A 26,342-nucleotide genomic window follows, 5' to 3' on the forward strand; every position below is an offset into this window, starting at 1 on the left:
CACACACACACTAGATTCAAACACAATCTCCAACAGCTAATCCTATTTTCATTTAGCCTCAAATTGTTAAAACAAAAGTGCCACATATACATTATACCCAAAAAGGAGCAGTCACAATTGAAGCTCATCATGATTGCTTATATAAACTACAGCAGCCTAGGACACACCCGGGATGAGACTTAGTACACACCAAAACACACAACCTACAGCAGCCTAGTACACACCCTGGATGACACATACATACATGCATATGTAATGACACATTACATGTGTTTGTTGACAAAATATCCTAGATTCAATCACAATCTCCGACAACTAATCCTAATTTCAGCTAGCCTCCAATTTTACAAAAATAGCACCACATTTGTGCTATACCCAGAAAAGAGCAGTCACAATCGGAGCTCATTGTAATTGCTTATATTACCCACATCAAACTAGTAAACACTTGAGAATTTCATTTAGCCTCCAATTGTTACAACAAAAGTGCCACATCTAAGCTATACCCAAAAAAGAGCAGTCATAATTGGAACTCCTCACAATTGCCTACATAAGAATATAACCTACATCAACCTAGTAAACACCTGATATGAGACTAAATAAACACGAAAACACACACACATACATAATGACATGTTATATGTGTTTGTTGACACTATATCCTAGATTCAATCACAATCTCCAACAACTAATCCTAATTTCATTTAGCCTCAAATTGTCACAACAAAAACACCACATCTACACTATAACGGGGGGAAAAAATCACAATTAAAATTCCTCATAATTACTTATATAACCTACATCAACCTAAAACACACCCAAGATGGCATGCAGTCACACATGTTATAAGTGTTTATTGACCCTATATCCTAGATTCATCACAATCTCTGACAACTAATCCTAAAAATTTTATTTAGCAACCAATTTTCACAACGAAAGCACCACAACTACTTTATAACCAAAAACAGTAGTCACAATTGGATCTCCTCGATCTCTTAATTGCTTATATACTCTATGTTAACCTAGTAAACGCCTGAGATGAGACTTAGTACACACCAAAACACACACGCACTAGACTCAATCACAATCTCCGACAACTAATAAAATTTCATTTGGGCTCTAAATCTCACAAGTCACAACAAAAACTCCAAATCTCACATGTAGGTTATTGCCTATATAACCTACATGAACCTAGTGCACACCTGAGATGAAACTCAGTATACACTAAAACACACAAATTCATACATACATACATACATACATACATACATAATGACATATTATATCTGTTTGTTGACACCACATCCTAAATTCAATCAAAATCTCCAACAATAAATCTTAATTTTCATTTAGCATCGCCACATATTCGCTATACCCAAAAAAGAGAAATCGCAATAAAAACTCCTCATAATTACTTATATAACCTACATTAACCTAATACATGCCCAAGATGACTCTCAGTCTCACACACAGACACACACAAACACACACACACACACATTATACTTGTTTGTCACGCTATATCCTAGATTCATCAAAATCTTTAACAATTAATCCTAATTTTATTTAGCCTCCAATTATTACAACAAAAGTGCCACATCTACATTATACCCCAAACAAGAGAGCAAACACAATCAGAACTCCTCGCGATCACTTACATAACCTACATCAACCTAGTACACAGCCCAATATGAAACTCAGTACACACCAAAACACACACATTACACTTATGGTAGCAGAAATTCACCTCAATGAACTCCTTATGCTCCGCCTAGGAGGCTCATCCTTAGAGAAATACCACTGTGCAATAGTCCCACTGATCACAAAAACCTGAGTTTCCACCATAACCGCAGCAGACCACAACATTGTCAATATGGCGATCGCGTAGTACGCAGGCACCCACCCATCTTGCTTCCACACACAACTATACTCTCCGCTCGATTCCTCAGCCACAATCTCCCCATTCTGCCTCGAAAAAACCAAGAACACCACGATTGGCGCATAGTACACCACCAACCCAATCGTCAAACACGGCAACACCACGAACAAGCCCAAGTTCCTATAAAGCGCATCGGAGGCAATCTTAATGATCTCCACAGTGAGCTCGATTCGATGCCAATTGATCACGAAGATCCAGATAACCACGGCGATTATGCAGAACACGAAGATGAGGACGAGAATTCGGTAAACCAAAGGGAAATCGTCGCTGCAAGTGGAGCTAAGAGTGCAGGCGACGAACCAATAAACATTGAAGAAGACTGGCATGACAACAAAGAAAGGAAGCGAAACGTAGACAAGCTGTTTGGTGTAACGCTTGAGACAAAAAAGTAAGAGAAAACAAATGGGTACGGTCAAAACGAAGGTAATAACGAAAACCCATATCAAAGAATTGGAGAAAGTCGAAGAAAAACCCGCCAAAAGCGAAAACGAAAACGAAAGGTTTGTTGAATTTGACAGAGTGGATTCGGTGCAAGAAGTTGAATTGGAGTCATAGGTGAAAGAAGAGAGGTTGGAATAGCTGGTGTTGCGGTGGAAGATGGAGAAGATGCCGAGGACGAAAGTGCAGAGAACGAAGAGGAGGAAGAGGAAGAGGAAAGGGAGGTCTTTGAAGGATCTGGGAGAGTAGTTGTACGTGATTTGAAGGTACTGTGTGGGATCGGAGTCCTGTTCCGGGTCGGCCGGGGTGGAGAGTGGCGGCGTTTGTGGGTCTTCGAGCGGCGGAAAAGGGAGATGAGGTGGAGAGGAAGGAAAGGAAGGTGGTGGTGGCGGAGGTGGTTTGGAGAGAAGGGGTTGAGATGGGGAGGAAGAAGTGTCGTAGAGAGATATGGGTTTGCTGGGTTGCTCCTCTGTGCTGCCCATTACACACAGAGAGAGAGAGAGAGAGAGAGAGAGAGAGAAGTGTTACTGTGTTGGAGATGGTGGTGTGTGGGACTAGGATGGAATCATGTTGTTGTTTTTGACTGTTAAAAACTGATTTTTGTAAAGTGTCTTCGGTGTGTTTAGGTGTAAACTGGTTCAGGTAGCCTTGTGATTGTGTACATGTGTGCATGCATCAACTTACCATTTCTAAAATTGTGGGCACTCACATCACATGGATAAGTATGTTAGCATAAAAGGTTTAAATTTAGCCCATCAAACTCCAAAAATTACCTATAGTTAAAAAATAAAGTTGTGTAAATTTAGCTTTCAAAAAAATTTAAAAAAAAAATTGTGTAAATTTATATTGTTGCTATAGTTTACACGGTTATGGACTTATGGTTTATATGCAAAACTATTTTTTTTAATTTTTTTTTTACTATTTCTTTAAAAAAATGCTTTCTTTACTTATTTAAACAAAGAGAGAAAAATTTTTAAAAATTGATAAAAAAATAATATTTTAATAAAATATAGTATAATATAGATAATCTGATGTAAATATTTTTGAAAAGTGTTTATGTGATTTTTTTTTTAAAGCAAATTCTTATGCTAAGGGGAATACTCTTATAGTGACTTTAAAAAATTAGTTTATTCATTTATTTATTTTTGGATAAACTAAAATCGGTTCTTCTATTTTGTCACGATTTGATAAAATGATTAATGAATGCCAATAATTGATTCTTTCTTTCTTTTTTTTAATTTTTTTATAATATAATAGTTACAATGCGAATGGAAAAATTTGAAATTTGGATATTTATGTTAAAAATCCCAAAAAATGTTAATTAGTTGAAAATGATTCTAACCATACTTAGAGGAATATATCAAAACCTTTTCCTCCCTTTTATCGCCACAAATGTCTATTCCATGTAATAGAAAAATGCATGTGTTCCTCTCATGCACTTTCTTCTTATTATTGTTTATAACTCCATCCATTATCTTCTATATTCTTTTTGCCTTCACTTCACTTCTTCCCTCCTCTCTCCTCTCTCCCCCCCAATTTTCATATTCATATCATAGTGTTGCAGTTATTCCCAACCGACTTGCATTAATTAAATGTGCTTGGCTGTGTACCCAATTGGAAAACCCTGAGGACAATTGGTAATTGACCATTAGGCTTCAACAAATGGACAAAGTCAAAACCCAACTCAGAAGCACGTTATAGCCTCTACGAAACTAATTTTAAAAGCCAACCATGTCAACATAGCACTTGCCTCTTGCCGCATGGGCTTCTTAATAATACAAATTGTGGGGGTCCCATCAAAAAAAAAAAAAAAAAAAAAACTACACATTGTGGGGGCTGTCTGTCTTTGCCGACTTACGTAATTGATCATTCTAGAATTAAGTGCCTTGTGATCTATTCTGATTTTCATCCACCAATTACTTCTATAGCCTGTAGCGTAATTCTTTTTATGCTTCGTTGGTTTCGCTCTATAAAATAATTTAAGTGAAAATAGATATGACATACAATTTTTAAAACATGAAGTGCCTTTCAATCACTAGAGTTCAGCTCACCTGATTGACGGCCCGACCCCTGGATGAGAGGAGAGCCACTATATTTTTTGTTGGTAAAACATGTTACAAAATTTTACAATCGACCCAAAAAAAAAAAAAAAAAATCAAATTTAACCAAATTTTACAATGAAACAAAGAGCATCATAGCAATAATCAAGATTGTCAAAATCGAGATCTTATATAGGATCGTAGGAAATAGGTGAGATCGTTAATCGTAGGATTGGATTGTGGATCATAAGATCCTACATTATTTGAGAAAAATACAAAAAATACACATTAGTATGTTAAATAATCACAAAAATTACATTCATTCATAAAAAACCAAAAATCATTTGCATCCATTTGATGCAATTACCATACATCATTAAATCCATTTGTAAGCATCATTTAAAGAAGCCAAAAACCTCAAAGCATGAAACTCTATCTCTCTACATTAGAATAGCAAAACTTAGTCTATTAGGATGTTATTTTTCATTTGGGTCCAACTGAGCCTTCTGTCAAGTTAAAGAAGATTATAAAAAACCAAGATCGTTTGGGATCGACAGAATCGTACGATCCTATTGATTTCGTACGATCGCAAAATCTTTGAAGAATCCAGATCATTTTGAGTAGGTGGAATTGTAAAATTGTAAGATCCAAATTGTGATTTTGACAACAATAGCAATAACATAAACAAAAATAGGGCCTTTGTAGCACCCCCTCCATATTCAATTTGGATCCACTTCTTCTCAGCCATGATGTCCAAATGAGCTTGAGACCTATATATACCATCTCTCATAGAATTTGGGCCCGCTTCTTCATATTCTCACATTAGGAAAGTAAGGCGTCCGTAATGCCCAAAAGACTTGAAAAGTAAACAGAGTGACTTGCCATAGCTCCAGGCCCACATTATAGGGCAGTGCAAAGCCCCATTATTTTCTACAACAAAAGGGCTAGTGAACTTTATGTTACTGTCCAACATTAAGCCATAAATCATGATTCATGAATATTGCTCTCCCTCTTTTTAAATCCACTTTCCTTGGCAGATACTTGAAAAGTTATTACTTCATATTAGTTCTATTGCGCACGATAGAAGTGACGTATCACATGATTCTCTTGTTGTATTTTGCAATGAAGTTGACATTATAATACTTTATTATATATAAAAAATGTAAATTCATTTTTTTTTCACAAGAGAAAAGCAAAAGAATGAAGGAATTAAAATCAAAATGCAAAATAAGGTGTGCATTCACTAAAATTTTGAAAGTGATTAAAAAAGACTAAGGAAACCAAAAGCATATTAAAGAATATGCAAAGAAAAGTGTAGATTAATATCATTATTAGAGAATTTCAAAGTGATTCATAAAGCCAATAATGGCATGTGAAACTAAAAGCAAATAAAAGACCAAATGATAACATTTAAGATCGAAGAAGTTAATAAGTCAATAAGAGGCAGTGGAGACTTAAAGAGAAAAGTAACAAAATTCAAAGGGAAGTATTTGCTGCACTAAAACTGTGTAAAACATACTATGTGTAATAAATACAACCCAAATTCAAAAGTCTATAAGAATTAAATTTCACTGCAGAAGAAGGCACTATCTATCATAAATCTCTCCACGCATAAATCTTACTTTATGTGTCAAAAGTTTGTTCAACGCCACACACTAATATAAACTAGAGTGTATAATTTTTTTTTAAGTAATAAAAAAATTAAAAAAAAAAACCCACGAAGCAAGTACACGCGATGAATACAAGAAAAGAGAGCTAAAAAATAAATAAAAACAAAATAGTTATCTAGAGCCCAGGGAGTCCATAAAATCTAATAACCCCTTAATCAAAGAAGACATTGAGCACTGAGCACTATCAAGTTCAAAACGATTTTATGTCAGCCACAAACCCAGCTCTGTCGAGTTTATAATTGCAACATGTATAGTCTTGCTAGGATTCCTTTGGAATATTAGGAATACATAAATGTTAAAATGAAAAGATAATAAAATCAGTAGTGATGAACTTTATCTCAACAAACATTCTATCTTTGCAACGGAACTGGAGAAAGTATGCAGAAAAGGCAGTTATTTTCTATTATATTACTATTAGTTAGCAATCGTAGTGTTTTGAGAATGTGGATTCAATCCCACTATTATTATAGATGAATTAATTTATGATTAAAAAAAAAAGCTTTTGACCATTCAAATTCAAATGCTACAAGGTCTAATAATCATGACTTGCAATACAAGGTACCAAGTAGGATGGGCCAATAATCCAAGTAATTTGCTAAACTTATATAAATATGAGTGGATAAGTTTATAAAACATAAACAATGAGAAAGAGAGTGAGGAATCGCATTATAAATAAGGGGAATACTCTTATAGTGACTTTAAAAAATTAGTTTATTTATTTATTTATTTATTTATTTTTGGATAAACTAAAATCGGTTCTTCTATTTTGTCACGATTTGATAAAATGATTAATGAATGCCAATAATTGATTCTTTCTTTTTTTTTAAATTTTTTTATAATATAATAGTTACAATGCGATTGGAAAAATTTGAAATCTGTACATCTATGTTAAAAATACCAAAAAATGTTAATTAGTTGAAAATGATTCTAACCATACTTAGAGGAATATATCAAAACCTTTTCCTCCCTTTTATCGCCACAAATGTCTATTCCATGTAATAGAAAAATGCATGTGTTCCTCTCATGCACTTTCTTCTTATTATTGTTTATTACTCCATCCATTATCTTCTATATTCTTTTTGCCTTCACTTCACTTCTTCCCTCCTCTCTCCTCTCTCCCCCCCAATTTTCATATTCATATCATAGTGTTGCAGTTATTCCCAACCGACTTGCATTAATTAAATGTGCTTGGCTGTGTACCCAATTGGAAAACCCTGTGGACAATTGGTAATTGACCATTAGGCTTCAAACAATTGGACAAAGTCAAAACCCAACTCAGAAGCACGTTATAGCTTCTACGAAACTAATTTTAAAAGCCAACCATAACACTTGCCACTTGCCGCTTGGGCTTTTTAATAATACACATTGTGGGGGTCCCATAAAAAAAAAAATACACATTGTGGGGGCTGTCTGTCTTTGCCGACTTACGTAATTGATAATTCTAGAATTAAGTGCCTTGTGATCTATTCTGATTTTCATCCACCAATTACTTCTATAGCCTATAGCGTAATTCTTTTTATGCTTCGTTGGTTTCGCTCTATAAAATAATTTAAGTGAAAATAGATATGACATACAATTTTTAAAACATGAAGTGCCTTTCAATCACTAGAGTTCAGCTCACCTGATTGACGGCCCGACCCCTGGATGAGAGGAGAGCCACTATATTTTTTGTTGGTAAAACATGTTACAAAATTTTACAAAAGATTTTACAATCGACCCAAAAATAAAAAATAAAAATCAAATTTAACCAAATTTTACAATGAAACAAAGAGCATCATAGCAATAATCAAGATTGTCAAAATCGGGATCTTACGTAGGATCGTGGGAAATAAGTGAGATCGTTAATTGTAGGATTGGATTGTGGATCGTAAGATTCTACATTATTTGAGAAAAATACAAAAAATACACATTAGTATGTTAAATAATCACATAAATTACATTCATTCATAAAAAACTAAAAATTATTTGCATCCATTTGATGCAATTACCATACATCATTAAATTCATTTGTAAGCATCATTTAAAGAAGCCAAAAACCTCAAAGCATGAAACTCTATCTCTCTACATTAGAATAGCAAAACTTAGTCTATTAGGATGTTATTTTTCATTTGGGTCCAACTGAGCCTTCTGTCAAGTTAAAGAAGATTATAAAAAACCAAGATCGTTTGGGATCGACAGAATCGTACAATCCTACTGATTTTGAACGATCGCAAAATCTTTGAAAAATCCAGATCATTTTAAATAGGTAGAATCGTAAAATCGTAAAATTCAAATTGTGATTTTGACAACAATGGCAATAACATGAACAAAAATAGGGCCTTTGTAGCACACCCTCCATATTCAATTTGGATCCACTTCTTCTCAGCCATGATGTCCAAATGAGCTTGAGACCTATACATACCATCTCTCATAGAATTTGGACCCGCTTCTTCGTTTTCTCACATAGAAAGCACTGAAGGAAAGTAGGGCGTCCGTAATGCCCAAAAGACTTGAAAAGTGAACAGAGTGACTTGCCATAGTTCCAGGCCCATATTATAGGGAGGTGCAAAGGCCCATTATTTTCTACAACAAAAGGGCTAGTGAACTTTATGTCACTGTCCAACATTAAGCCACAAATCATGATTCATGAATATTGCTCTCCCTCTTTTTAAATCCACTTTCCTTGGCAGATACTTGAAAAGTTATTACTTCATATTAGTTCTATTGCGCACGATAGAAGTGACGTATCACATGATTCTCTTGTTGTATTTTGCAATGAAGTTGACATTATAATACTTTATTATATAAAAAATGTAAATTCATTTTTTTTCACAAGAGAAAAGCAAAAGAATGAAGGAATTAAAATCAAAATGCAAAATAAGGTGTGCATTCACCGAAATTTTGAAAGTGATTAAAAAAGCTAATAATGACTAAGGAAACCAAAAGCATATCAAAGAATATGCAAAGAAAAGTGTAGATTAATACCATTATTAGAGAATTTCAAAGTGATTCATAAAGCCAATAATGGCATGTGAAACTAAAAGCAAATAAAAGACCAAATAATAACATTTTAGATCGAAGAAGTTAACAAGTCAATAAGAGGCAATGGAGACTTAAAGAGAAAAGTAACAAAATTCAAAGGGAAGTATTTGCTGCACAAAAACTGTGTAAAACATACTATGTGTAATAAATACAACCAAAATTCAAAAGTCTATAAGAATTAAATTTCACTGCAGAAGAAGGCACTATCTATTGTAAATCTCTCCATGCATGCATTTCACTTCAGGTGTCAAAAGTTTGTTCAACGCCACACACCAATATATACTAGAGTGTGTAATTTTTTTTAAAGTAATGAAAAAATTATAAATAAATAAATAAATAACCACAAAGCAAGTACACGTGATGAATACAAGAAAAGAGAGCTAAAAAATAAATAAAAACAAAATAGCTATCTAGAGCCGAGGGAGTCCATAAAATCTAGTAACCCCTTAATCAAAGAAGACATTGAGCACTGAGCACTATCAAGTTCAAAACGATTTTATGTCAGCCACAAACCCAGCTCTGTCGAGTTTATAATTGCAACATGTATAGTCTTGCTAGGATTCCTTTGGAATATTAGGAATACATAAATGTTAAAATGAAAAGATTATAAAATCAGTAGTGATGAACTTTATCTCAACAAACATTTTATCTTTGCAACGGAACTGGAGAAAGTATGCAGAAAAGGCAGTTATTTTCTATTATATTAGTATTAGTTAGCAATCGTAGTGTTTTGAGAATGTGGATTCAATCCCACTATTATTATAGATGAATTAATTTATGATTAAAAAAAAAAGAAAAAAAAACTTTTGACCATTCAAATTCAAATGCTATAAGGTCTAATAATCATGACTTGCAATACAAGGTACCAAGTAGGATGGGCCAATAATCCAAGTAATTTGCTAAACTTATATAAATATGAGTGGATAAGTTTATAAAACATAAACAATGAGAAAGAGAGTGAGGAATCGCATTATAACAGGCTAGAAGAAACCATTTGATTTTATAAAAATTTAACATTGTTTACTTGGGGATCGAAGTGTCACTCTCATGCTAATAAAAAATAAGGTTATCCCAGGCTTATTCCTTACGTGCTCATGTCTAATTATCAAAGTCAACGGAAAGGAACAAGCAAGATTGCATTATCCTTAATATATACTCATACTGGTGTTTTGCAATTGTGTTATGTAAATTCCTTGAAAGACTGAGGCCTTATAGCATTCTGCCCTTTCCTACAAAAGCATTCATGGAAGGCACCAAAGGGTAAGATATTCTCAAAATAATCTATGATCCTCATTTCTATGACTCTGATATGCTTCTTTTTCCTTTCCTCTTCATTTTATTTTTCTAAATTTCGGGTCAATGTTAAGAAACTAATCCCAATATTAACTTTCTATCCAAAGTTCAAATCCTTTTACAATGGCTTCAAGATAACTTTGGTTGTATAAAGTACTATAAATTTGTATTTGAGTTAGACTTATCTTGTTTATCTTTTGTAGGCATGGAGATGTTACGACTGTCGATGTGCATACTGCAAAAGATCTCCTTGGCTCAGGTCACCATTATTTAGATGTGAGGTGGGATCTTAGATGTTAGTTTTTTTTATCATTTTGATTAGCAAAATAATTTCAATTTTTAAGCTATGATACAATCTCAAGGCCTATGTGAATGCAAACATGACATAAGTTTGACATTGTTTTACAATAATAATAACATGGTGAAGTATATGAATCTATGTTCAACAGGTCAGTAGAGGAATTCAACAAGAGCCACATTGATAATGCATTAAATGTTCCTTACATGTTCATCACCGAAGAAGGTAAATTTGTCAGTTTCTTGTTCATCATATTATTAATACACTTCTGTTTCATATGGCAACCAAAACCAAAAACAAAAAGGGATCATGATTAGGAGCTTGAAATTCCTGCAAACTCATTTCACCCAATTTCCAAACGTTCTGCATAATATGATTTAGACTATTTCTACCCTCATTTTTGATTCTGTTGACAAACAGGGAGAGTGAAAAACCCTGACTTTCTCACCCAAGTAGCTGCCATTTCCGAGGAGGATCACTTAGTCGTGGTAAAACTATTACTCACTGTTTCATTATTTGCGAGTGGGTGGACTGGCATGTGGTAGGATGTGAATATATTCATGACTTGTACTATATGTTATTTTTGGGGTGCTTACAATAAGTTAATGACGAAGAGGGATTCGAATTCAAGATCTTCTTATGGAAAACCAAACAGTGCCACTAAGCCAATATGGTTGTAAAACTTGTATATGTTATTCATAAGTCATAGTTTTACGAAGACGAAAATAAAAGACTGTGTAAGTTTAAGAGTTCTTCAGCACAATAGTGAAGATATATAGAAATCATTGTTGAGGTTGGAAGGGAATGTAAAAGAAAACTGCATATACAAGTATGACACTTAATGATAATTTAAAAAACAAAGAAAGTTTAGTACCACTATCTAGCTATTTATAACATTTTTCTTAATACTGTGAAGGGTTGCAATAGTGGAGGCAGATCATTTCGTGCCTGTGTTGATCTGCTTAATGCGGTAAGTTTTTTTCAGAGCCTTTTATTGCCAAGTATTTTAGATATACTATTTACTAATATGTTGTCCCAACAACTCGAACCCAAGATCCCGAATCTCCAAGCACTCAATGGTAGATGTTATGTACAAGTGCTTTACCCTATATTATTTTGAAAGACAAATTAGGATTACTATAGTTGTGAACGAAATACTCAGTTCTTTATACTATTTATGATTTTTCTTTTCAATTGACAAAAGGATAACATGGAAAGATTTGGTGGTGGCAGGGATATAAACATGTAACTAATATGGGAGGGGGTTACTCAGCATGGGTTGACAGTGGCCTTGCCGGTGACAAACCACCAGAAGAGCTTAAAACTGCTTGCAAGTTTCGCCCTTGAAATGCTGATTGATACACCTTATTTGTATGTTGAAGCCAAAGCATTTGTATGTGTGTGATTACTGTGATGTTTAATGGGTTTGAACAAAGGAGAAAAATGAGACAAAGGATAAAAGAGTTCAGTGTATGATTGTTTGGAAAATTGTACTGTATGATAACAGTTTTGAGATACTACCAAATTCATTTCTTTTTTATTTGACTACAACAAACATGCTTGTATAAATAATGGTTGCCAAATACAAAAGACATAATACAATATTTCCAAGAAGACGTACAACTATCAGATCTGGGAAATCATGACTGGTAAAATTTCATGGACATGTAACAAAGGGAAGAGAATTTGAATCAGTTATCTAAACCAAATTTGCAAAGTGGAAACAGAAAAACTTGCTGTTATTCATATGCATGTATAGGGAACTCGTCTTTCCTGACCTCACTAGCTCTTCGTATCTCTCCTGAGTCAGCAAGAACAAACTTCTTTCTAGGATTCCCACTGTAGTTCCATATATGGAAATATCATATTCATTTTTTTAATTAAATTGTGTATATAATTTGCGTATTTACTTTTTGTTTCTAAGAGAATTTCATCCCTAAAAAAAAAAAGCATTTATCAATGGTTGATAACACCACATTAATTAATCCTAAAATCTCACTCATAAGTCATAATACATTTGTAGGGTTGGTATTTGTGGCCCAAGCCCTGGAACAATTAATTTGTAGAGTATGGGTGAAAGAGCTAGGTTAAGTATGAGATTAATAACAATGGATCACAGCTTTCAAGCACAAACTAACATTAATTTTCACGTAGAATTTGATAATCCGAAGAGCTACAATATTTGTTTTTCTGATGAACAAAAATCTTAGGGTTACCACCAAGTTCCCTTTTTTTTTTCCTTGTTAAGAGCTTCCTTCCTTTATATAGTCACTCTTCTCCTCATCTCCATCTTCCACGTGTTCCTCATCCATGAGTTTGCTGAAGTACATGTTACGTCAGGCATCTTTTTTTGGCTCTGTGTAAGTGGCGGTAGGTTAGGATGCACTGTTCAGGGGTCTTCTCCACATAAATGCGGCCATAAAAGTTGCTGCAGTGCATTAAATACGGTGGCAGCAGCTTTCCCCTTAGATATTTCTCCATCTTTATCGTTGCATAGTATACTCAGAGCTTATCTTGATCAGGTGGAGTCCTCGGAAGGTCATTCTGTCCTTTCACACATTCAATTGACCTGTGATATCGCGTCCGAGGATTACAACCTCCTCAGACAGGAGATATCCTCTTCGGAATGTGATAATTCTTCCTTTTGAGGGTCCCACTTCCAGCCGGGCCTTGCCTTTTCTATCTTCTTCTTATCGGTCGCAAAATAGTCCTCCTATGGGCCTTCGGCCCATAACGTTGGGCTGGGTCCTTTTTCCCCCACAACATTTATTACCTATTTGGTTCAATTTATTTTGTTGTACTTTAAAATCTATACTTGAAAAAGGTGAGATACTAAAAAAAAATTATTTGAGTTGTGTTTGGTCTCCTATTCACCGGTCGCGATACGGATACGACACACATTTAAAAGAAGCCATGAAGTTTCATCTTGTATAGAACCAAAACTTCACTCTTTTTGTTTTAAAAAATATATATTTATCTCCTTATCTCTCTAAAAACATATATTTTTGTTTTAAAATGATATAGTTATTTTCTAACAAAGTATAATTGATATAATATATAAGATTTTATAAATTAAGCTTTCTATATTTGTTATTTGAAAGTGTTTTAAATTTTGTAAGTATTTTTTTTTTTAGGAAACACAATGAGTTTTATATTCAATTATTATATAATGTGAGAAATTTTGCTAATAATTTAATGTGTGGTTGGAATTTGATTCTAATACTCCTTAAAAATGGTTAATCCTCTATATGTTTTGAATGACTTAAAGAGGAAACACATATAAGTAAAACCATCACTTATATTAGGAAAAAAAAAAGTACAAGACTTTAATAATATAATAAGAAAATTGTAATTTTATCAAGAACCTACCAACATTACAGTGAGAAGATGACAAAATTTCATTAAGTTGGGCCATTTTGTAGTGGTACTTTGGGTTAAGTAATGTGTTTGAACTTGGTGAGAGAGTGTAATTAAGTGTGTGTGTGTGTGTGTGTGTGTGTGTGTGTTTGTTTAACAATTAATTTGTTTCTCAAAAAATAATAATAATAATAATAATTCATGAAGCAGCTCCTATTTCTACTTAATCCTCTCCTCCAAAAGCATTACTGAAATGGACCAAATGGACCTAAATGGACTAAATTAGACTGAATGGACCAAAATGAACCAAAATGGACTAAAATATACAGAAGTGGACTGAATTGACTAAAATGGACCAAAGTAGACCGAAATGCACAAAATAGACCTAATGCTGTTAGCAAAACTTGAATACAAAAAATTAATTAGTAACAAGAAAGATCAAGTATATTAGTCATATCAACAATTGAAAGATGATGTTAGCAAAACTTGAATACAAAAATTTAATTAGTAATTTTGCATCTCAAAAACTAAGTAAGTGCTTTAAATTTGTTTTCAAAAAATTATAGCATAAAAAACTTAAATTTTTTTTTTTTTGATTGATAGTTAAAGAAAAGGAAAAATTTTACTTAAAATTGTCGTTTTATGCCTCAAATTTTATAGAACCAACCCTAATTGTGTTTCATTGAAAAAAAAAAAAAGCATATGTTCCTCACTTGTACTTCATTTTTATTATCATTTATGATTCTAGTCATCAGTATGTCGATCACCTTCTCCTTTAATCTTTTCTCCCCCATCTCTCTCCATGGACTAAAAATAGGGTTAGAGTTATTCCTAACCCAACTTGCACTAATTTAATGTGCTTGGCTGTGTGCCCAATTTAAAAACAAACAAACAAATCTATGTGAATAATTGACCGTCGAACACTAGGATTAGTCAAAACCCAACCCAGAAACACGTTCTAACCTCAAGAAAATTACGACCATATCAACTTGTGGGGATGTGTTTGGACATGAGTTCTACAATTAAGCGCCATGTGATCTATTCTAATTGACACCCACCAATTATTTATTTATTCTAGTAGTTCTTTTATAATGATGAGAGAGCAGCATGAAGTTGCTCATAAATAAGGGATAAAGCATTAAAGCTCCCCTTACATGCTTAAGTCTTAACCTCGTATTATCCTTTTCTTAGTTTTTGTATTGTATTATATTTTTTACCTATTTCACTATTTACAACAATTCATTTCTTGCTTATCTCATAAATAACTTATCCCATAAATGAATGATGAAATGCTGTTATTTCTTAACTTTTTTACAATTTCAAATTCTGAATTTTTGTTATAAACTTAAATTTTAAATACTTAAAAGGATAGAGAAATAAATGTTGAATTTTACATATTTTAAGAAGCAATCAGACAGTAAGACATATATACAACTTTACAAATATTTGCTATATTTTTAGATTTCATAAAATAAAATAAAAAATTAAAAGATGGATTTTTTTTTTCTTAATTTATTTTAAGGAATCAAATTAGATGTCTAACTTTCAACTGTTAGTAACTATGAATGGTTATTTTTGTTTCTTTCTTTTAACAATATAAAACATATACTTGTAATTACAATTGTTTATTTACAATTTATTTTGTTACTGTTATGGATTAATATATTTAAATTATTTTTCTTTTAATACTGTCTTTTAATCTTACCTTCCTAGACTAAAATCATGGCTCCGCCACTGATCATGCTCCACATAATTGAGCCCTATTTACCGCATCTCTTATGGAAATTGCTAGGGGAAACATTTTTGACTTCATACAAATTGAGCATTGTTTACTTTGGGAAAATGTCGTACTTATAAAGAATAGGGTTATTTCCTAGGTGTTCATTATTTTCTATCATAATCAACTGAAAGGAACAAACAAGCATGGATTATACTTTATATATAACCCATACTGATATTTCGCAATGTTCTGTATTCCTTAAAAGCCTGAGGCCATATAGCATTCTTCCCTTTCATACAAAAGCATTCATGGAAGGCACCAAAGGGTAGGATTCTCAAGATAATACATAATTGTCATTTCTATTATTGTAATATTGATCTTTTTTTTCCCTTCACTCTTCATCTTATTTGGATAAAATGCACTAAGACCACCTTGACTTTTATATTGTTGCAGTAAGATCTCTTTAGCCAATTTAGTACATAAAATTTGATAATGTAGTAAATACTAAATAGACATCTTCTGTTAAAAATTCATCAATTTGCTCATAGAAAGGTGACATGGCAGCTCAATATTGTATGTTTTTATTTTGTTTTTTAAATCCTGGGTTGCCTAGCCACTTCTTCATTAGCAAATTGACGGGGTTACAAAATCAAAGTTTAGGTACTAATGAGAGAAAGGTTAAGGGACTCACTGCAATGGTCAAGTCATTGATAAGAAACTAACCCAATATTAACATTCTATCCAAAGTATTTTGTTCTTTACAAATGCTTTTATAAGCTTGTAATTTTGAGTCAGATTTCTCTTGTTTATTTTTTCCTATTTATCTCTAGTAGGGCCGAAGATGTTACAATTGTCAACGTGCAGACTTCGAAAGATCTGCTTCACTTGGGTCACCATTATTTAGAAGGGAGGTGAGATCTTAGATGTTAGTTTTATCATTTTGATTAGCTAATTAATTTCAAAATGACACAAGTTTGACAGAGCTTTATATGATAATAACGTGGTAAAGTCTAAGAACCTATGTTAAATACTCATCCAAAAAACATAAATCTATGTTTAATAGGACATTTTAGGAGTTCAACAAGAGCCACATCAATAATGCATTAAATGTTCCTTGTATGTTTATCACTAAAGAAGGTAAGTGAATTTCTTGTTTATCATATTATTCATACTCTTGTGTTTCATGTTAAAAAAAAAAAAGAAAAAAAAAAGAAAGAAAGAAGAAGAAGAAGAAGAAAGATTATTGAGTATCTCATTCAGATCTTAACACCATGAAGAAAGCTATCTTAATAATTGTCCAAAACTTTTACAGCTTTGAGCTTCAGTTTCAGTTTCCTGCAAACCCATTAATTCATACAAACGTTGTGCATAATATGATTTAGACTATTTCACCCCCATTTCTGGTTCTGTTGAGCAAAGGTGAAAATGAGACAGAAGTAAAAAGAGTTTATGTCTGTTTGGAATGCTTGTACCATATGATGTATTAATTTTCTTGACTCAGAAAATAAAATTTGAAATTTTCCATTCCTTTTGATTCTTTTTGTTGGCATGTAATGATGTAAAGCATATCTCTATGAAGTTGTTTTCACCCAAAGTAGAAAAAAAAAAAAAAAAAACAGTTTGGGATACTAACAGGTCATTTCCTTTTGATTCCTCTACAACAAACATGTTTGTGTTAATAACAGTCGTCAAATACAAAAGAAAATACAATATTTCCAAGAAGGCCTACGACTATCAGAACTGGGAGCTCATGACTTGTAAAATTTCATGGACATCTTACAAAGGGAAGAGAGTGAGAATCAATTATCTAAACCAAACTTTCAAAAAAAAAAAAAAAACTTGCTGCTGTTCATGTATAAAGGAACTTATCTTTCCTGATCCCATTGACTCTTGGGTATCTCCCCAGAGTCAGCAATAACAACCTTCTTTCTAGGCTTCCCACTGTAGGTTCCAGCCCCACCTTCAATTGCAAACACAGTGTCCATGCCTTGAATGACCTTGCCAAAGACAACATGCTCCCCATCCAACCTGGAATTTTAGCCCATATAGCATATCAGACATCATTTGTATAGATCGACTTTGGCAGCAGAATAAGCATATTAAGCAAAGACCTAGAGTATGAATTTTTAAGCTTTTTTTTTATTTTTTATTTTTTATATAAGATAGAAATTCTACTCTAGCCTAATCTAAGTGTATATGTGTGTAAAGCTTCTTTCTGGAGACTTGAACCCCAATCCTTGCCCTCCACACCCCACAAGCACTTATACTTGTAGAGTGACCATTGCACCAAGAGTATGCGATGGTAAACATTTAAATTTTGAACAGGCTGAAGTTGATACAATAAGAAGATTGTCCATATAATAATGAAAACTTGCTTTTGGCAACCATAGCTGCCCCCATTTTCTTCAAACAGGAACAAAATCTTAGATGGTAGTTTTATTAATAAAAAGAAAGAGAAATATGAAAATTTCAGATGGTCCTAGAGAATATAGATGCATGAGTTTTGTTAAAGTAGCGTACAGGAGAGGATTGTCGTTAAGGATTCAAAATTCCAAAGAACTGAACATGTCAATCAGGAATTAGGAGGTGCTGGACCTGGAAATTATGTGCAGGTCCACCTGTTTATACTTTTGTCTTAATATTCAATAATACAACCCTGGAGAATAGCTTACCAGCTGGCTTTGACTGTAGTGATAAAAAACTGTGAGCCATTGGAATCAGGCCCTGAATTCACCATGGAAACAACACCTACAAAAATAAAGTACGGTTTCAGAGAAAGGACAGTAAAAAGGAAACTCCACAATTGAGAAAATATTGAGCATTAGGAATCATAAATTATTACACACAACTCAACCACTGAAAGAATCTTAAGTAAATGACCTGCATGTGAATGTTTTATCTTGAAATTCTCATCAGGAAAGGTGCCACCACCATATATTGATACAAAACCCCTGCCATCACCATGAACAATATCTCCACCTTGAATCACAAACCCAGATACTATACGATGAAATGGTGTTCCTTTATAGTGGAGTTTTATCCCATGGGCACCCTCGCCTTTCTCCCCTATGTTTAAAGTGAGCAAGTTATAATCAGCATATTGATAATAACAACAGCCATCAGGTTCAGTAACCCGTAAAACAAGTAAAAAGACCCCAAATACCTGTGCATAAAGCCCTAAAATTTTCTGCAAACAAAGAAATTCAGGCATTAGGCAACTAATTGGCATGAGATCAAATACTGAGATAACTTCATCTCAGTTGCTATGAACTCAACAGCTTAAATTCAAGCAAACATGTCTTGCTAAGTAAAGAAAAACAAACCATTCGGCAACTAGCCAACTAGTTAAGATGATTTTGGTAACTAATTTTTTTATCGGTGATTTAGGTTACTAAAATACTGAACATAAAAGAATACACACACAATCTTCAGGACATACCAACAGTTTTTGCTACAACTTGGCCATATAATCCGATCACGATTCTACCTGCACAAATACAGGTATAAATTGGCGGTTGAATATATAAAAAGGAGAAAGAAATATAAAACATTGAGCTATAATGACTGACAACAACAATGTATGTTCTAGATTTTAGACCAATTATTATTCTATCTAATGGCTTACTGTTAGAACCTTGATTAGTTCAAGCAACTTGAATGTTATGATATTTCCAATCAAATTGGCCCATGATTTAGATTTAACTGATCTAAAGATAAAGTACCAGTTTTAAAAAACCCTAGCGTAAGTAAAAAATTAGAGTTGGACGGTGAATAATGACAACCTTGGTTGTTAAATGACTTCACTATGTGCAGATAGAGCTGCACTGCGATCCCTTGGAAAGATTGCAAATACTTTTAGCCTTTAAGTGGTATCCAGACCACCAAGTAAAAATAGACCATAGCCTTGGAACTACCATTTAAAAAGCATAGCATCCGCCATCCAAGAATCAATCATAAACTGCTCTTATTTTTATCCACATACTGCATAAAGCATACAAGTATTGCAAATTTTTTTTTTTTTTATAAGAGTAGGGTTTTGGTGTGTGTGTGTGTGTGTGTGGATAAAATCATTAGTTACACCATTTGAAGACGGTGGAAAAAAGAAGAAAAATATAAAGATACAATTGCACAATTACATGGTAGGCTCCATAATGGAACGCCTTCCTCACCAAAATCATTGAGAAATATAAATTTTGATGTTTACAAAAGTAACACAATTGATTTAAGTAGGGGAGGGATAATTACCAAGAAATCAAACATTAGAAAGGAGACTAACTCATAGGACGTAATCAAAAAAGAAAAACTAACTCATAGGATGTATCTAGTCAGATCTTATTCGGATCAACAAACAGAAAAGGATTTGAAAAGCAAATACCAGTGCTCATATATAGACAGAACAGGGTTGGGGTTTGGGGAGAGAAATATTTGTCTTTTTCGATTATTAGGCCAAGAAATTGATCGTTGCTCCTTTATTTTCAGTAAATGATTAACAATAAGAATGTCAGTCTTAACCATTCGTACATGAAGCCTCGAGAGTGGCTATGTGCTTGTTGCTGCAGTTCAAATCAAAGTGTTAGTATGAAAGCTGTACCTTGACGTTGTTCCTCAATATCAATATCGAAGTAAACTCTGTGGGTAATTTCAGGCACCTCTTCTGCTTTCTCTTCACTCTACACATTAAAGGAAGCAAATCAATACAGTTATAAATATTGCCATTAGGTAAGGGTTGATGGTAGTCGAGCATGAAATTATCAGTCCAATGAATCAACATGCAAAAACATAAATCAATGTATAAGCAAATAATGACGAATGAGTGAAAAGAAATTTCAATTCTCAAGCATGCAGATATGGCCATTCATCTTCACAGAAGACTTGAGATAATATTTCAATAAATAGCAGACTCTTGGGAATTCATCGTGAGGTGATTGCTACATAACAAGAAAAAGAGATAACACTGGAACCTAAAATCCCTTTTAGTATCTAAAGAGCCATATTTTTCACTTTCCCTTATATATTAAATCTCTATCCTATCTTATGTAAAAGGGTAACTTGGAATTCATTTCAATTAAAATTCGGTTATTCACTATGTATGAGGATCCCCGATAAGCATCCATGGGTGAATGGTAAAAGTGCCTAACTCATAATTGTTGAATTCATAGGTTCAATTCCTACATGATGCACATCAATGGACCCTCCAATAAGTATCCATTTGGATATAGCTTTTCCCACATCTACATCTACTTTTTTTTTTTTTTAAAGCGCGTTTCTAACTTTTTATGGCTGTGGTGGTTTTCCAGTGGGTCCCGTGCACTGTTCACAGAACTCACAAACCTCTTTTTTCAACACAACTTTCATTAAAAATAGGTCTCACGACACTATTCACACATTTAAAAATTATTTTACTACAGTGTTTTCAGTTTTCAGCCAAATAAACGGTATCCAAATGGACAGTCTATTGGAATTAGCTCCATATTATTAAGAATCTCATCATAGAATCATAGATCTCCAAATTATCAAACTAACTACCATTTTGATATTAATATCATTAAATGCCTTAGCAACACATATTCTCTACAAAGGTGCATAGTTGCAAGAATCCTGTAGAAATGAATCTGCTCCATAAGTAAACCCCTCCTGCACTACCCTAACCAAATTGCAAAAGAAGCTTGATACCCCAGATTGGCCAATTCCAACTTAACATGCAGTACAGCAATTCACTACATTCATAGCAACAATTGAAGTTCTACAACAAACTTTTATATGCAACCAGGCTTGGGCTTCCACATTTACCACTTTTGGATTGAGGTAATGCTTTTTTTTTTTTTTTTGAAGTAAAAATTTTATTAGAAAGGGAAAAGAGAATGACACAAAATAAATATTTGTGAAAATACGTGTGGATGAAAAATTGTGGAAAATTGCTGATCGAAAACATTTGTGGAAATACATGTAGATGAAAAAGTGGGTTGAAATGCGTGAAATATTGTTTAAAAACTGAAAATTGTTGTTTGAAATCACAAACCAAACACCCCCAAAATGTGTACAATCCCTTTTCAAAGAATGCAACTTGCAAAGAAAGTGTCAATAAAAGCAACAAAAGACATCAAAGGGATGCCGCCTAGAGCATGCATCCAATCAATCAAAGACCGTAAAATTTGTTCTTTGATCTCATGAGCAGGTCAACTCCATCAAAGACCCACCTATTTCTTTTGTATCACAAAGTCCTCATACCACATAAGGCAAGGTTTGCCACACAATAGTGGCTCTGAAACCGTCATTGTCAGCTTTCCAACATCTAACATACAGATTTGGCCATTTGAGCATCACCTAAGTTAGTCCTTTTTGATAGTTTGATGGTTGGGGGTGGGGGATTAGAACCTTGAATGTCTCCATTGGAAATGCCAAAAGATGCCAACCATTTGAGCTACAAGGCTCTTGGCATCGCCCAAGTTAGTCCTAGCACTACAAAAATAAGGGATCATACATCAGTTCCGGAGGGCAATGAAGAACCAAGTGATCAACAGTCTCCTCGTTACCCTTACAGATCTGATCGTAATGCTCTTATTTAAATTGTCAAGATTAGATTTGAGGCTGAACTTGCTCATGCTATTGTAGCTAATATTTGGTTTAGGCTGTTCTGTCGAAAGGAATTAAAAACTCCATTATGAGTAGAGCTCTTTGCTGCTTAAGGAAGCTTCCAGCCTGTGTCTTTAATGAGCTGGCCCTTTGTTGCTTTGATTAGTCATTTAGCCTATGTCTTATAGAATTATAGTTATCGCTGCAGTTGGTCCACTATTGCTATCTCTCTCTCTGTTCTAGAATTTGTGCTTTATAGTAGCTTGTGTTCTTTGTATTTATCAGTTTCAGCTCAAGATACTTGATACTTCTTGAATGTTGTGTCTATAGTGTTAGTTTCTTAACGAAATTTTCTCATTCATTAAGGAAAAAGAAAAGTATTCTAACAATTTTCCAATCCTTCTCCTCAATCTTTTTTGTAATTTAAGTTAAAAGTAGATGCTAATCATTTAAATAAAATACAAGTATTGAAATTTTCTACCCACCTATTCCACCTTAACCCAAATGCCCATTACTTACGTTGTAATTCCCTTATCAACTTTCAAGCAAATTCAAAATGTTAGCTACAACAATGTTACCATATATGAAATTCAAACAATGAACATGTTTATCTCTTCCAATTGCACCCAATCAAGCACTGCTCACACAAAATTCAAGGGCAACTAAAGCTAACCCATGCTCATTTTCCAATTACACAACAACAAAAAACCCCTCCATTCACAGCATTCAGATCACACGCACGCACACCATAGCCAAACAAAGATAACCCATTATTAAATATCCAAAACCCAGATCAAATTCGCAGCCAAACTAGCTAAAACTCAACCCCACTCACACAATCAGATCCGTACACATACAAACCGAAATGGGTTTTACTTGTATTATCCAAAAAATAAATAAAAATCTTACCTTTTTGGAGTTGGAGAACGCGAAGATGAGGAAAATCAAGAGGACAAGGTAGAGAAAGATGAAGCGTGGCTGGACCAAAAGTGAGATCGCTCGACGCATCTTTTTGGGTTACTCTTGTGTGTGACTGGATTTCTCTCTCTCTCTCTCTCTTTTGAATCAAAAATTATATCTAAAGCTTTCGTGTCCTTCCATGAATGAAGGAAATAGCAGAGCTTTTCACTCTCTCTCTCTCTAGAGAGGAAGAAGGAGCAAATGTAGCAGTGTCAGTGGCCTCTCTCAGAGAGAGTGCGGAAATCTGTGTCTCTGGGATTTTTGGTCTTTGGCGCTGAAGAGGAAGGAAATAAATTTCTTTTTTATATAATTAAAAAGCAAAATAATAATAATAATAATAATAATCAGATAATTAAAAAGAAATTATTCTAATAAGAAGGATTTATTTATTTATTATAGGCTCATAAGTCATAAGAAGGACTAGTGGACCGTGATTAGTTGTTGTTTTTTTAATATATTATATATAGGGTGAATGGGTGATTAGTAGTAATTAAATACGATTTAATTTGCCAAAACTTTACAACCCAACTAACGTAGAACTTTACGTAGATTAGTATCGTGTCATTGAGCATATTTTACGACAATCTAATCAAACTCTTACAAGCAATTAACCACATCTGCCAAAACTACTTAAGTAATTTATGAGTTTTTTACCGTTGACAGATTAAATAGTTTTATATATATATATATATATAGGATGAATCGGTGATTAGTAGTAATTAGATATGATTTAATTTGTCAAAGCTTTACAATTCAATTAGCATAAAACTTTACTTAGTTTCATGTCACAGAGTATATTTTACGGCAATCTAATCAAACTCCTGCAAGCAACTAATCCCACCTACCAAAACTAGTTACTAAGTAATTCAGGAGTTTTTTACTGCTAACAGGTTAAATAGCTTAATTCCATGACTATGAGGTAGCTTTTAGTATTTTTAATTGAAACATTTTTTGGTAAACATGATAATTTCATTAACTAAAAGACATCAAACACAGAGCATTTATGCTCATACACAGTTCCGACAGCATCAAGGCTGAGCAAAAGGGAAACATCAATAGGGGGGAGTGGAAATGATTTGGTCAAACATGATTTCAAATTTCATCTCCCTCATTATAACAACCAATAGCAATATAAGACAAAAATGATTTGGTGTTCAAATGTAGTGGTTTGGTGTTCAAATCACCACTGTGCTATTTTTGTACCTATTGGAATTTAAAAATAAATAAATAAGTTTTTTTTTTTTTTTTGAGAAGAAAAAACAAATCTGGTTTAGTTGGATTTGGGGATTTTTGGATCAATAAGATGTAGTTTTCTTGTTTTTGTACCAAAATTCAAATTCTCAGAGCTATGTGTCCCTTCAAAAGAAGAGCTGTTTGTGGACCCTATAATACTTGGGTCCAAAGAGGCAAATAAATAAATGACCTGAACTGAGATGTTGGGAGCTTGAGATGGGCTTAGCATTGTCTTGTCCGGCAGTCTTGTGAGAGTTAACAATTCTTGGCCCAACAATTTCTTGATCAAACAGACTAGAGAAGGTTACTCCAAAAAAAGACCAAAAGATTGGGATTCATATAGGGTGGATTTACTGATTTAGCTTACATCCAATGTATTGGAGTACTCAAACGGAAGCCTTGACTTACAAACATTACCATCCTTGAGGAAATCTATACACTAAATGACTGTTTAGCCTTAGGCTTAAAAGTTCAGTTTTTAACTTTTAGTTTTTATGTACAATTTTTTTAAATTTTACTTTTTTTTTTCACATTTTCTCACTTTTAAAATTTTTTTCAAAGTACAAGTATATTTTATTACACTTTACAAAAAAATTTCAATAAAAAGCTAGATAAGTTATTCTCAAACGGAGTGAGAGGCAAGAGTCAAGGTTCAAAGTTCAAGTCTCGATAATGGAGTTTCACACAAAAAGACACACTTAAGATTAGGTTTTTTTTTAATTTTTTTTTTATTTATCTTAGATCAAAAAAGAAATAAGTCCTCCATTTTATTTTATTTCCTACTTTTACTAAACTTCAAATATAAAATGAATGAGAGCGTTGAGAACCTGTTCTTGTCCCATCATCTAAGGCATTCATATGGACCTTACAAGAACTTATAGGCCCAACTAGACAAACAGATGAGCATGGGCCCAGACTGATCAAGGTTTTTAAGTACGCTTAAAATTGTTGATCTAGTGTGGGTTGCACAAAATGTGGCCCAAAAATGACCCCAAAAGAAAGAATTGGCATACATATGGGTCTCGTTCCAATGTTTTTCTTTTACTAGTTTTCTTCCAATTTCCTATTTTTAGGATCTTACCAGCAAGAAGTTATATTTTTGTTTAAAAAAAAAAAAAACTATGATAAAAGAGAAGCAATTGGGGAAAATAAATGTCAATTAGTTTACTTTGTAAATATCAATCACCATGGCTCTTGTGTGGCACAAGTTGATTTTTCTGCCCCTTTGCTAAACAAACTACTCTTTTATCTCCCTCGTGAAAAATAGTAGAATAATTCCTAATATTAAATATTCAACGCTCGTGGATTGAATTTGAATCTTATTATCCTAGATTTTTTTAAAGAAAAAAAATAATACAGCCAAATTAAAAATTTTAGTCTTTTTAAATAACAACTTCAATTTGTAAAATACTAGTTTTTCAGAATCTCTAGAAATATATAGTTTAATAACATAATTCTCTTCAACGGTATGGATTACATCAACCAACAATATAGTTAGGAAAATATGATTGTCAAAGGTTTTATTATTATTATTATTATTATTTATTTATGGGAATTGTCAAAGATATTATTCATTCTAGAACCAAAAAGTAAATCGAAATAGCAATTCTTTTCAAATCAAATGTTTGAATTCTTTTCGTGAGAGGCTGTTTTGTCAAGATGCTGAAAAAGAGTGTCTCAGGCCTTCATATTTCTTCTAATGTCCGTGCTAGTGACTGATGTCCTTCCAAGAGGAGGAAAATAAGGTTGGATGGGGAAAAAGACTGAAACTACTATCCAACGAAATTCCTTGGTATAACAAAAA

At 33.3% G+C, this 26,342-nt stretch overlaps 3 protein-coding genes across 5 annotated transcripts; 1 reads left to right on the forward strand and 2 right to left on the reverse strand.

Moving 5' to 3' along the window:
• Positions 1–1,539: 1,539 nt before the first annotated feature.
• Positions 1,540–3,006, reverse strand: LOC136066828 (uncharacterized). Its single transcript, XM_065771754.1, has one exon. It carries the CDS (start codon positions 2,854–2,856, stop codon positions 1,741–1,743), a length of 1,116 nt encoding a protein of 371 aa, XP_065627826.1. The 5' UTR covers positions 2,857–3,006; the 3' UTR covers positions 1,540–1,740.
• A 7,253-nt stretch (positions 3,007–10,259) lies between these two features.
• Positions 10,260–12,310, forward strand: LOC112037052 (protein HIGH ARSENIC CONTENT 1, mitochondrial). Of its 2 annotated transcripts, XM_024069868.2 has the most exons (6): positions 10,260–10,364; positions 10,601–10,678; positions 10,847–10,920; positions 11,116–11,183; positions 11,612–11,665; positions 11,929–12,310. In XM_024069868.2, the coding sequence occupies exons 1-6, from the start codon at positions 10,348–10,350 to the stop codon at positions 12,040–12,042; spliced, it is 405 nt and encodes a 134-aa protein (XP_023925636.2). In that variant the 5' UTR covers positions 10,260–10,347; the 3' UTR covers positions 12,043–12,310. The 2 variants fall into 2 exon arrangements, with proteins under 2 accessions (XP_023925636.2, XP_065628686.1); XM_065772614.1 differs by lacking the exon at positions 11,612–11,665.
• A 5,081-nt stretch (positions 12,311–17,391) lies between these two features.
• LOC112037060 (peptidyl-prolyl cis-trans isomerase CYP21-1) lies at positions 17,392–23,595 on the reverse strand. Of its 2 annotated transcripts, XM_065771756.1 has the most exons (7): positions 23,255–23,594; positions 20,364–20,442; positions 19,212–19,259; positions 18,936–18,959; positions 18,653–18,838; positions 18,445–18,520; positions 17,392–17,800 (listed from the first exon to the last, which is right to left on the reverse strand). In XM_065771756.1, exons 1-7 carry the CDS (start codon positions 23,351–23,353, stop codon positions 17,638–17,640), a joined length of 675 nt encoding a protein of 224 aa, XP_065627828.1. In that variant the 5' UTR covers positions 23,354–23,594; the 3' UTR covers positions 17,392–17,637. The 2 variants fall into 2 exon arrangements, with proteins under 2 accessions (XP_065627828.1, XP_065627832.1); XM_065771760.1 differs by lacking the exon at positions 18,936–18,959 and having other exon boundaries at positions 23,255–23,595.
• Between the last annotated feature and the right edge of the window lie 2,747 nt (positions 23,596–26,342).

Source organism: Quercus suber, unplaced genomic scaffold (genome assembly GCF_002906115.3).
Source record: "Quercus suber isolate HL8 unplaced genomic scaffold, Cork oak 2.0 scaffold_5, whole genome shotgun sequence".
Classification (NCBI taxonomy): Eukaryota; Viridiplantae; Streptophyta; class Magnoliopsida; order Fagales; family Fagaceae; genus Quercus; species Quercus suber.

Coding starts and splice junctions, on each gene's coding strand:
- LOC112037052 (XM_024069868.2), top strand. Junction 10,921..11,115: donor CATGTTCATCACCGAAGAAG/GTAAATTTGTCA, acceptor GTTGACAAACAG/GGAGAGTGAAAAACCCTGAC. Junction 11,666..11,928: donor GTGTTGATCTGCTTAATGCG/GTAAGTTTTTTT, acceptor TGGTGGTGGCAG/GGATATAAACATGTAACTAA.
- LOC112037060 (XM_065771756.1), bottom strand. CDS start 23,353: ATGCGTCGAGCGATCTCACTTTTGGTCCAGCCACGCTTCATCTTTCTC. Junction 18,839..18,935: donor TTTTAGGGCTTTATGCACAG/GTATTTGGGGTC, acceptor CTTTAAACATAG/GGGAGAAAGGCGAGGGTGCC. Junction 18,521..18,652: donor GATAAAACATTCACATGCAG/GTCATTTACTTA, acceptor TTATTTTTGTAG/GTGTTGTTTCCATGGTGAAT.
- LOC136066828 (XM_065771754.1), bottom strand. CDS start 2,856: ATGGGCAGCACAGAGGAGCAACCCAGCAAACCCATATCTCTCTACGAC.